The sequence below is a fragment of the Onychostoma macrolepis genome, chromosome 06 (genome assembly GCF_012432095.1).
Source record: "Onychostoma macrolepis isolate SWU-2019 chromosome 06, ASM1243209v1, whole genome shotgun sequence".
NCBI classification, from domain to species: domain Eukaryota; kingdom Metazoa; phylum Chordata; class Actinopteri; order Cypriniformes; family Cyprinidae; genus Onychostoma; species Onychostoma macrolepis.
In genome coordinates, this window is record NC_081160.1 from 25,211,118 (window position 1) to 25,224,346 (window position 13,229).

A 13,229-nucleotide genomic window follows, 5' to 3' on the forward strand; every position below is an offset into this window, starting at 1 on the left:
TGCACTCTGACAGGGCCTAGTGTACTTTCAAAAAGAGAGTGCTAAAACACTCAGTGGAGTGGGAAAAGACAAAAAAGGAGAGGGAGTGAATGGGAGAGAAGATAACCAAATTTATTACCTTTTTTGTTTGGACAAGGTACCTTCAAAAATTGTGAATATATGTATATCAATGTACTCTGGCGATACTATGTGATAGCAACACTAGCAATTACATTTTTGTTAAGACAAAAGGAGAAATAAAAAGGAAGATGTTTACTCCCGTAACACCCCATAAATGCCTTTGCCAGGAGAAGAGCTGATTGGGGCTCCATCAACAGAGCCAATCCCCATTCAGACATCACACTGCAGGCATCACTCCAGTTTCCGCCCCTCCCGCCCAGCGCTGCTCCCCATGAAGCTCCATAATTACACCCTCCACAGGGAGGGGCTGGTGTTCATTGCTGCCATGCAGCAGGGTTTCAGAGTGGGACATGCCCATTAACACTCTGGAACAGAGCTGAATATACATACACACCCAGCTGCATCCTACAAAGCACTGGTGTAATGGATGCCAATTAACAGACACTTTAATGAGTGAGGCTGGGGTGAAATATAGAAGCTCTCCTCATAAAAATGCAATGGTTACTAATCTCGCATAGGACAGACATGTGATAAAAACGTGATAAATGAGCATGTTCATGTCAATGAACAGAAAATTATAGATAAGAAATAGCTACAGAAGAGGCACACCAATACTGTTGTGTTCACAGGGTACCGGGTTAACGCAATGCCTGTTTCTAAGAACTAAGAACTGGATTTTCCAGCTTACAGTCATCAAATGTGAAAGATATTTGAAAGATTTTTAGGCACTTGGTAGACAGCACACAATATCCACAAGAAGAAATGTATACTACCATTTAAAAGGTTGGGAATTGTGAGACTTGTTTAAATGTTCTTTGAAAAAAGGTCTCTTATTCTCACCCAAGGCTGCATATATTTTAGCAAATAAACAGCAAAAGCAGTCATTGTGATATATATATATAGTATAGCAATTTAAAAACTTTCTAAGGCTGGCCACACCCTAGACGATTTTCAAATCATGTCCCACGTTTTTAAAATCGGTTAAGAAGACAGTTTCAGGCGATTTTTAGCCTTATAATCCTCTGAAAACACACACTAGATGATTCGACCAGACCGCGAGACCACACACCGGATGATTACAGGAACGACTTCACAATGACACGAGATCTCACGGAGACTCGCGAGATCAAACGTGACTACAGAAGAAAAACAAATCAAGAACAATCGACGTTGTTAGCTGGCTCTCCCATGTTCTGAATGTTCTGTTTCACAGTGAAAAACAAAGTATAAAAAAAGAATATGGGTGATGTATTCTGCTTTCGTGGCATTTTTGTGGCTGCCAAGTTTCAGCTATAGAAGCACGCAAAATCCGCAGTGATCCGCAGGTATCACATCAGAGGCAGCCCGATCAAGAGTCGTAAATATAACACGTTTGATATTTACGATTTAAGTTCCGGGACAAATCTGAATTCAGCAGCATTTGTTCCAGTCCCCAGTGACACATGAGTCTTCAGAAATCGTTAGCACATATTATGCTGCTGTGGTGCTCAAGAAACATTCCTTGTTATTATCTATTTTGAAAACAGTTGTGCTGCTTAATATTATTGTGGAAACCGATATATTTCTTCAAGGTTCTTTGATGAATAGAAAGTTGAAGAGAACAGCAATTATTTAAAACTTTATAAATGCCTTTACTAGGGCTGGTGATAATTATCGCAATATAATTTTCCTCGATAAAACGATATGAAATGGTTGATATAATGTTTATGCGCCAAAAGCAGAATGAAACAGCGTGACTCATTTGAATGAGACAGTTTATCTGCTCGGATCAAAGTCAAACTGCTGTTTACTTGCTGATGAGATGGTCACGCGAGCACTAAACAGTGCTGTGAGATCCAGTGTGAAGCACTTGCATTCAGCGATGAACACAAATGACTCTGTGATTTAAACTAGTTTAAAGCCAAACACGAGAAACACTGTGTGCAACAAGACAGTCAGAAGGCTTTTCATTCTACACGTTGCCATCATTTACCATGGATTTACTGTAGTAACACTCACTGCACCATGGTATTGTAGCAGAAATGTGGGATATTCGCATTGAATTTTATTACAGGAGTAATGACATATAATTATAGTGTATGTACTTGTGATTAAGCTACAGCATGTGTGCATTTATACTGAATGTTTTTAGACTACTGTTTTTCATACAAATAGGCTACCTAAAACCCATATAGTTATATTTTTACCATGGTATTGAGGTGTTATGTGTAGTTTTAACTGTGTGTATCATGATTTTAAATGCATGCTACTATGGGAGACCAATGCTTAAAAAAAAAAAAAAAAAAAAACTTGGTCAGAATAAATTTAACCATATAAAACTGAGGTTGCTACAATTTTTACAGATGTTACCGATTTTAAATATAAACAAAAATTTACCTCTGCATCCTAACTCAAGTTACTATCAAATGTGCATTTCTAAGAGACAAAAAAAGTGATATTATTATTATTAATAATATTATCAGGCAACCCAAAACTGTTTCTTGATTTGAAATAATATCATGCAGATCATGCATAAACTAAGAAATTAAATTTTCTAGTTAGATATTTATTTTGTTAAGGAAAATGAATGGTCTGGTTTCTACAACTTTCACTTTGGAGCATAATTCTGGCTTTAAACTTGAAAGAAAAAGATTTGACATTTATCGTGATAATTATTGATATCGACTGATATGAAAAAAAAAATATTGTGATATTTTTTTTGGCCATATCGCCCAGCCCTAGCCTTTACTATCACTTAGGGTGAATCCCATTTCTCTGTCTTACCCCTTCCCCTTAGTTTTGCGCGTTCACGTGAGAGTAAGGGCTATCCCAATTCTCGTTTTGATCGAGGGGTAGGGCTAAGGGAAGGGTAGATACCCTTAAAACCAAGCATTTTCGCGAGCTTACTTGAAACCAAGGGGTACACAGAACGCACTGCGCAACCGGCAACAATGGCGGCCAGATCATCAAGTATTAGAAGTATTTTCGGCTTAAATAATTTATTTAAAAATTACGACAGTCTTGTTTTGTGCTCTAGACAGTCCTGTACATATATATTTGCAACATGATCTCACAGAATTCCGTGTAATGTTCACGGACTTAATTAACCCCGAATCTGTGGTGGCATCACGGAATCGCCGAAAATTCCGTGATGGGCTCACAGAAGTGATACCAATGTAAGTCAGTGACAGGCATCAGCCGTGCTCCACGCACGGAAACCCTTAGCATCAATATGCCGACGCGATACTGGGAAATTTATCGTCATCATTATTGTTCAGAACTGGGTAGGTTTAGGGTAGGGGTGGGGTCAGGTACTCCAGTGAAAGTATAACTGCATCGGAGTCACTCTTTTTACGTGGTCCGATGCAGCGCTGGTGTTGAACCAGTGAATCCGTGCATGGACCACGGCTGATGCCTTCTGTGAGCCCATCACGGAATTTTCGGCGATTCCGTGATGCCACCACAGATTCGGGGTTAATTAAGTCCGTGAACATTACACGGAATTCTGTGAGATCAGGTTGATATTTGCAACCATGTTCTTAACTGAAACGTTTTAAAAAAAAATCGCTAGTTTGCGATGCTAACGTTACATTGCTGATTTGCACAACAGTCCCGCAGACTAGCCTTGAATGGACTCCATGCATGTCTACAGTTTTAACAAGTTTGTAAAATGATCCATAGTTTGTGATCAACACTTGTCGGCTCTGGTGACGTAGCAGCCAGCTAGCGACGGTGTAGGATGACATAACCGTAACCAAGTGGTGTCTCATTTCATAGGGGTATGTTTTCACCCCTAGCGCTTACCACTCGGTTTCGAGGGACAAGGGCTAGGGGTAAGACGAAGAGGTAGGGGAAGGGAAGGGTAAGACAGAGAAATGGGATTCACCCTTAAATGCATTCTTGCTGATATAAAGTATTCAACTTCTTTCTGAAAAGAAAACATTTATATTCCAATTTGTTTTACCAGTGAAATAATCCGTACTGTCTTCACACATTTCTGCAAATTTATTCAGCAGTTTCTGTTCAGGCATTCACACTGCAATGCAATTATTTGAAAGACTTTTTTCATGGTGGTCTAAAATAGTGATATTAAGAATTCCAGATGAACCCCCCCATAAATTATGACTGTGAACCTATAAAAAACTGTAGAATTTATTCCATCACCACTGTGACTTTTAGCACTTGCTAAATAAAATAAAACAAAACAAAACAAAGCAAAAAAGCACACCTTTCGCGGCTTGAGTTTGTCTTGCAGGTCGTACTGGCCAATGCCTTTGTAGCTAATCCCCAGCCACCACGGTATGCCCTGTTTGTCCTGTGAAAGCAATGAGATTTTGTTTTTAGATGAAAGGTAATTTCTGCTTTGTCTGGCAATGGTAGTGAAATCAAAAGAGCAAATGGGTCCAACCTACATAGCCATTCACATACAGTAGCAGCTATTTTAAAGGGGTCCTATTATGCTCTTTTGCAAAGTCTTGTTTTTGTTTTGGGGGTGTACTAGAACATGCTCTCAGGCTTGGTGGTTGGAAAATCGCATTATTTTTCACATAATTTACAATATTACAATACCTTTCTCCCCAGCCTGGCACAAACGGCTCGATTAGTTCCAGGTTTGATGAAGGCCCACCTTCCGAAAAACAAAATGTGTTTTGATTGGTTAGCTGTCCCAGTGCGTTGTGATTGGCGAACAGCTTAGACGGCGTTTCAGTACTGCCCTGCCCCTTGCCAAAACAGCAAGTTCGTCGATATTTCCATATCAATTCAAACCCCGAGAATATTGAACTAGAGGATCGCGCAGAACCTTTTCACGCACGGATATTGCAAGACATATTAATGTGGTAACATTATTATTGTTTTTTTGGTCAAATCACGCTTTAGATAGGATGTCAACAACAACTTAAAAATAACTGCATTTACTATGTACAGATAAGTGCAAAGGTAATATGTTTATTGTTCTTTAATCCTAACATTATAACATGAATTGCAGTGAAACTGTTATACAGTTGAATTTATTTATACCATAGTCCAAAAGAGTTGCACTATTTATGGCCGCATATATATGCAAATTCATTCTCCTCCAGCGGGAGGCGCTGTTGGAATGGAAGAGAGCGAGGTTTCCCCGCTAACCGCTGTACACAAAGCAGCTCTGCTCACAAACGCTGCTTTATCAGACATTACATGCAAGATGAAATGAAAATGACATCCAAAATTTTCTGAAGACAGTCGGTTTCCTTCAGAAATAAAGTGATATAAAAACACCCACACCGGGTTTTGATTTTGAAACGTGCAGTGCTCAACCAAGCTTCTCTCCACCCGCCAACCATTCGAATTTCCGTAGGTGGGATTTATTTTAATGATATTCTAATGGGCCGCTTTGTGATGTCACAAATACAAGAAAACAACTTTGTAGTCCAAACGAGCCATTCGTTGTAGTTCTTGAAAAGGGATTAAAAAAAAAACGAAATATCTCCCTTTGGTGTGGGCTTTGTAGATCTTTTTATGCCCAAACATACACACTGCACACTGACTAAAATTCAAAAAGTGAAAAAGCATAATAGGACCCCTTTAACAGCACTGTTTGATCTCCAAAGACATTTCTAATGATCTAAGCACAATTATAATTAGACCACACACATTTTACTAGCCGTTAATTTAACCAACCATAAATCAAAGTTCTTATTCATTATGGCAGCTTCAGTATTTATGTCTAGTTCTGTATTTCCTAAAATAGCACATGATAAATCAAATCACACACCTTCACTTTGTAGTAATGAACTCCATATGCGGGCAAGGATTCAACTAGCGTCAGATACCTGTTGAATAACAGTATAGCAAAGAAAGTTAAAAAGAGTTTCAGACGAAAAACCATCAAGGATGAACAACATTTAACCCTAGTAAATCATCTATAATGTGTCACTGACAGCATTCCTACAATTGATTTCTCTCAGTGCTTTCACAGTGAGGGACAATGTCAATATATCAAAGCAGCAGCACAAATCAAGCTGACAGAAATGACCTTGTCTCTTCCCAATGAGCTAAAAATAAAGTGACACAGTGTGGCTAGACCCGTTGAAAGCAGTCACTATCAGTAATGTGGTCTAATTAATTACGCAGTTTCGCCTTTCCACAAACAACCGTGGAGCAATTATCAGAGGTAGATCAACAGGCTCAGACTTGTAGTCCCTCTACCTACGTTCCTTGAGGTCTATGTCAGACACATAAATGATTAGTGTGCTTACCGTATGATAGCCTGTCCACGACTGAGGCCTTTCAGCTTCTTATAATGCTCGATTACTTTATCTTCACTAGAGGGCAAGAGAGAGAAGCATTACCATCCGCACAAGTGCAACAAAACAGCAATTGAGCATGAGACCAACATGTGAATATGCCATTTAAATGACGTGGCTAGTCAGACTATTAACTAGTCAGATATTACACCAGGTGCACCCATGTGTGAAATGCCATCTGGCTGGCTGTCCTGTGAATCACACACACACAAACTGTTTGAGGCAATTATTCTAATAACTGGTTCCTCAAACACACAGACACATTGTAAGTATTCATTTATTACTAGGAAACAACAAAAAGGAAATTAATATGGCAGACGAACATTACAGGAAACTAGCACACCAGTAAAATTACAATATAGGCAATTTTTATGTATATAAACTCAGCTGCTTTTGCATGCACTCGCACAGCTGCCTCTTAAACACTTGCACTAACACACAGCTGTTTCCTCACATACTCATTCTCACTCACACACTTCAATAATTGCTGTCTGTTAACTGGTTTACTGTCTTTGCTCCCCACACTCAATAGGCATTGATTAAAGCTACCACATCAATCCTTTTAAGGTGGTAGACTTCAACATCTATGGTTACAGAAGCCAGAGGGCAGGCATTAACAAGCAAATTAATTAACAAGGTTTGTTTGAAATGAACAGGCTGCAGCTTACACATTACACCTGGCTACACTAAAATGTGCAGCTTTTTAAGAGTCCAAATGCACCCATATTCAAACTTATGGAATATCGGTGTCATTTCTGAGTTTTAGACATTGAATAAATGTTCTTAAAGACATGAACACATTTACTTCCTTAATAAATGTGCATAATCTCATGCTGATGTAAACGAGGCTGCACAGACCAATAAAACATTAAAGGTGCCATAGAATGCATTGATACAATATTTAAAGTTGTTCTCTGAGATCTACATAGAAGGTATGTGGCTTAGGTAAGGGCAAAAATTTCTCCAGAAACGGTTTTACATGTGCATTTACAATCCAAGGATTTCTCCCTAGAATGACATGGTCTGTTATTGGCTTATTTGGAAGGGTCATGAATAAGAACATTGAGCTCTGCTCTGATAGGCTGTTTCATAGTGCGGCTCATTTCAGTAGCTCACACAGCAGGAAGGAAACAGGGAGGAAAATATATATTTCAATACTTTCTCTCGCAGTTATATCGTCGGGTAATTATAATGTATATAAAATGCGGGCATCAGGGAGCTGTTATTAATATGTGGGGCACTGAAACTGTTTCGCCATCATCCTCAGTCATCTCTCCTTACTCTGTTTATGTGGTAAGTGAAATGTACTGTACTGTAATGTAACAGGCTACCGCTAGCAGCTAACCATGTCCCTTTAGTGGCTCACGTTATTTGCTTTCCGTGCCTTTCTGAATACAGACACCAACCCATCCCTGCAGTTCACATCCCCTGCACAGCCTGGAACATAACATTTATTTCCATGATCTGCCATTTTCGCTGTTGTCCTCGCTTGCCTGTTGTTTCTTGTTTCTTCACAGTACCTGCAGAACTTCTGATGATTCGACTGTAGTGTTCCTGTGGCTATTAGTGATCCCAAATGCTGTCACAGTCGGTGTTATGTTCTGATTCGCCTAATTTTCAGTGGTCTTTTTTATTCACGAGATTTACATGAGGAGGAGGAAACAATGGTGTTTGAGGCTCACGGTATTTCATTTCCATGTACAGAACTCTTATTATTCAACTATGCCAAGGTAAATACAGTTTTCCATTCTATGGCACCTTTAACTAATAATATCACAGCCCATTTTGCAAGATCAATTCAAACCTGATGGATACAATCAAGTCTCTGCCTACATCATGTCCTACTGAATACTGTGTTTGACAAAAAAAAAGTGATATTACAGAAGCTACCTTTATTTACTACAAAAACAAAAATGCAGTCTTACCAGAATGCTAATGATGGGTGCTCCTTCAATACCGCAGTGGGGAAAGCTGGAAGCTTTTTTAAGTCTGATCTTGTGCTTTCATCACTGAAAGTTAAAACAAAAACAGCATGTTAAAATTAAGTACTTCAGAAATAAATACTGGGTGGCCTAGCTAAATATATGCTAGTGTATAAAAAGTAAACACAGCAGTAGTGTAGATAAGATTATAGTATAGGCTATAGCATTACTATAACTTCCTGCAATATATGGGTGATTCTCATGAAATCTTTGTTGAGGCAAGTCTTTTTAAACATTTCATGTTTAAAATCTTTGAAACAATGTCCTTTTTAGGTATTAAAAGTGAGGACTGAGATGTTTACTGACAATTTAACACCTTCTGAAACATATTTTCCAAAACACAACCTTTAAATACCACATCAGTATGATATTGACAATAGCATTAGAAACTAATACAGTCAGATAAAAAAAAAAAAAAAAAGATTAACAGTCAAACACAGTTACTTAAAACACTAAAATAATAGATTTTTAATTAACCTTGTTTCATTTTGATTTAATGTTTTTTTTTTTTTAATCTCTGAGTGAAACTTGACATTTTCAAAATGATGTAGCAAACCTAAAAGAATATAATGTATAAATTCTGTAGAAGCCATTCTTGTTTGGCCAAAACAAGGTGATTTAAGAGACAACGATGTTTGTTTGAGGAGAGCAGATATCATTCTTTTGAAATAAAACTCTCAGGTGACAAGTGATGACACTGATAGACCAATGTTTGAATATTTTCTTCTAAGAGCTTCTTGATGTTTGAAGAGCACACTGGTTTTATCTTTTATCACCCTGCTGGAATTCCTTTTTAGATAAATGGGCTCCCACCTCAACGCTTACACTTTAAACCAATCAGTGTTTAAATTACATATCATTACGAGATGTGCATTTTTTTCTATTCTGCAACTACAAAAATCTTGGCTTGTCTTTTTATGGTCACTCAGAGCCTATATATAAAGATTAGATGTAAACGTAAAACTGAACTTTCCCATGTAAGGTTACAAATTCAAGCTGAAGTTAGTGATGTAGTGCTTGAGCTAATAGCATCTTATCTCAGTGGAGAGATTATGATATACTTCAATGTCAAAGTCTGTAACCTGAATATACAGGTAGAGCAAAGTGCCAAAATTACAGAACGTGTTGAAAGTAATAGTTCTTAATATTTTTAATACTAAGTAATGCTTTTTCAAAGCTGTATGATTTCTTTCTTCTGTGGAATAATTGCATTGAAAAATTCCATCTAGTGCATTATCAAAACTTTTCTTCTTAGGTGCTGCATGGAAAAAAGGAAGACATACAGGTTTGAAATGGCATGAGGGTGAGTAAACAATGACAGAATAAAATGTTTTGCATCAACTATCCCTTCAGGAGTTAGGAGGCCACACATCAAACTGCAACAAAACTACACACAAAAAAACTGGCATGATGGAACATAAGACACAACATCTGAATTCATAAAACCCTCATGTCATGGGCTTCCAGACATCTGATCTGCTCTAGCAAGCTTTGATCTGATCTTTTCCAAAACTGTCTTGAGGGTGCAGTGGGCAATATTGTTTTACAGGAAGCAATTACTCAGAAAACAAAGCGCAAGAACTGGTCTAATTTTGCAAAACAATGTAAAACCATAACATTGGATTCAGAATACTTAGAAAATTAATTAAAACAAAAGGAAACCGGTTACAGAACTGATAACACATAAAACCTTTCTAACCCTGCTTATCGGCCCATTAATACCTTGCTTGACAAAGCACCACTATATTCCCTGGCGCACTTCCCTTTCCAAGCCAGTTGGTTCTGTAGTTCAGCAATTTAAGATAAGTTTGAAGGTATAAATCTAGCAGGCCGGGTTGATGATGTGGTAAAACACAGTAAGCCGGTGCCCTGAGACCGCAATGCCTTGTCAGCAATCTGGAATTCATTATGCTGTCTGTACTATCAAACAGTTGGCAAGGAAGGGCGGGCAAATGCTTAACCCAGCACAAGCAACGCATGGAGGAGTTAGAACCATGTGTCAGCTTTTTCAAGAATACACCTACCCTCATTGCAAGGATATCAGTGGGAAATGGGTCATTTTAAGTCGACGTCCTTAAACCGAAGGCAACTTTTGCTTAGAATTCAGGTTCAACAAGATCAAGTATTATCATAAACGTATTTAATAACGTCCTCACTGTTTATTTTTAAAAGTGGCATCACTTCCTGAACTTTCGATATTCCGTCTATAGAACTAGGACATATGGAGGGTGGCCTTCTAGGAGAAACCCTGCTTGGTTGCTCCTGACATAAACTGCAGACAGATGACATCAGCATCCTGCATGACGCCCTATCGTCTGCCAACGGGAGATGTCTCCACTCCCTCTCCTCTAATATGCAGTCTTAACAGTGGAGAGCAGGAGGAGGTTTATATGGAGAGCAGGAGGAGGTTTATATGGAGAGAGGTGGGGGTCTTCTAACTTCCTACATAAACTTAAAGCCCTGGGCCTCCAAATGCAACCGCTCAGGCTTTATGAGATGTGGGAGCCTTCATCCACATGGAAATAACAGAAACCAGAGGAAGAGGAGGTCTGAAGGCTTGCTGTATCCTAAGCCCACTTAAACCATAAAAGGACACCATCAGTATTGATTTGCTGCTACCAGGATTGCTCGACCGCACTGCCTAATTAATTGCCAGCAAAGAGTAAAGGGAATAGCCTATCAGCCATAAAAATGTACTCACATGACCCACCGATCTTCAACCAAAAACTAAAAAAACTAGGCATTCACTACAGTTTCAAAAGTATGGGTTCGGTAAGTCTAAGCAAGGCAATTTATTTGATCAAAAATACAGTAAAAATAATATTGTGTGAAATATTATTACATTTTAATGTAATATTTTAAAATATGTGACCCTGGACCACAAAACCAGTCTTAAGTGTAAATTTTTCGAAATTGAGATTTATACATCATCTGAAAGCTGAATAAATAAGCTTTCCATTGGCGTACGGTTTGTTAGGATCGGACAATATTTGGCCAAGATTCAACTATTTGAAAATCTGGAATCAAAATATTGAGAAAATCGCCTTTAAAGTAGTCCAAATGAAGTTCTTAGCAACGCATATTACTAATCAAAAACAAAGTTTTGATATATTTACGGTAAGAAATTTACAAAATATCTCCATGGAACATGATCTTTACTTATCCTAATTAGTGTTGTCTAAAGACCCGGTACTTCGGTACCAAGTCGGTACTAAAAAAATGAAAACGTCACGGTACCAGGTTTTTTTAAGTACCAGTGGTACCGAGCAGAGTCCTGCACGCGGGCGGGTACCCGACGGGTGAACCGCAAAAATTGACGTAACGGGTGGAATAATATTGACGTGTTGGGTGCGGGTCGGACTGGTGACAGGCACGGGCGGGTTGCGCGTACAATTATAACCAAGACTATTTCGACTTAATCCAGTACACGCTGATAGGCAGCTCCTTTCAAATTGTCCCGTGCTTGTGTTCGTTCGCACGCTCTGTCTGAAGACTGGGCTTCTACAGCGGGATTTGCAAACACTGAGCACTGTAGCCAATCGACTGCTGTATTGACATTGATTGACAGCTGTAAGTCTAGTGATTACATTAAAGGAAGCGCTCTTTGCTCGCTTTTCTGTAGTTAATCAATTCACAGTTTGAATAAAAGCTTTAGTCCGCCAATAGTTTTATATTGATTACACATTGAATGGTGCTTTCTCTCTCTCTGTTAACTTGTTGGGCTGCGTGTGTTAAATGTTATTATTAAATTTATTATTATTTATTATTAAAATATTAACGCATTAAATCAGAATGACTTGTTAATTGCTTGTTACATTAAAAATAAAATAAAGGCGTTTTGTCTGCCTTATGTAGATTTAATGCGGGTGCGGTTCGGGTCGCGGTTTTTATGTCAAACGGGTCGGGTCGGGGGTTCGGAATTAAATTAGTGTTGCTGTCGGATAACGGGTCGGGTATTCAAACAGGACCCGTACAGGACTCTACTGCGGGTGCGGGGTGCGGGGCGGGTGCGGGTTTATCAAACAGGACCCGTACAGGACTCTGGTACCGAGTACCCGGTCAACCCGGTTCTTGACGGCCCTATCATTTCCGTGATGCAGAAAACGCGGACAAAATCTCGGAATCCAATTATAAAAACAGAATTTACAGTTTAGCACGAAATGTCACGGATATTATCAAAGTTTGGATGAATTAATCAAAAGTAGGTCATTACACTTAAATCAAATCACGACACGGACTAGTATCTGTAAATACTAAAAAAAAAGTAATATTTATTTTTAAAGAAATCACACAATATTTCTTCCATATTTTAATTTTAATAGTAAATCCCCTTTATTTACCAAAAAAATGTAATGTGTTTAAATTTAATTAATTAAAAGACAAATCAAATTTGGGTGAAACTTGTTTACTGTTTTTCATACTTTTATTACTTGCGGAAAAACTTGAAACACAATTTAAATAAGTCTAAAGAATGGCTTTATTATTAAAAATAGTGTGTTTTTTAAATTAGCATGTGGTACCGAGAAACGTGGATTTTCACTGGTATTGGTACCGAATACTGAAATTTTGGTACCGTGACAACACTAATCCTAATGATTTTTGGCATAAAAGAAAAATTGATAATTTTGACCCATACAATTTATTTTTGGCTATTGCTACAAATATACCGCAGCGACTTAAGACTGGTTTTGTGGTCCAGGGTCACATATAATTTATTACTGTGATGGCAAAGCTGAATTTTTATCAGCCATTACTCTTTTTACACATGATCCCATGGTCCTTCAGAAAAATCTAATCTGAATCTAATCTAAAATTCAAAAACATTCAGTTTTAATGTTCCAGTTTTAATGCCCCCCCCCAC

At 38.2% G+C, this 13,229-nt stretch overlaps 1 protein-coding gene across 6 annotated transcripts in view; it reads right to left on the reverse strand.

Moving 5' to 3' along the window:
- Positions 1-13,229, reverse strand: part of frmd4ba (FERM domain containing 4Ba) — a 52,019-nt gene that overhangs the window by 13,624 nt on the left and 25,166 nt on the right. For 5 of the 6 annotated variants that reach the window (XM_058779077.1, XM_058779076.1, XM_058779078.1 and 2 more), the window contains exons 8-11: positions 8,312-8,395; positions 6,339-6,404; positions 5,855-5,912; positions 4,328-4,414 (exon numbers count right to left, since the gene is read on the reverse strand). In XM_058779077.1, coding sequence (XP_058635060.1) covers positions 4,328-4,414; positions 5,855-5,912; positions 6,339-6,404; positions 8,312-8,395 — 295 coding nt within the window. The remainder of the gene's footprint in view (positions 1-4,327; positions 4,415-5,854; positions 5,913-6,338; positions 6,405-8,311; positions 8,396-13,229) is intronic. The other variant, XM_058779074.1, reaches the window with a different exon arrangement.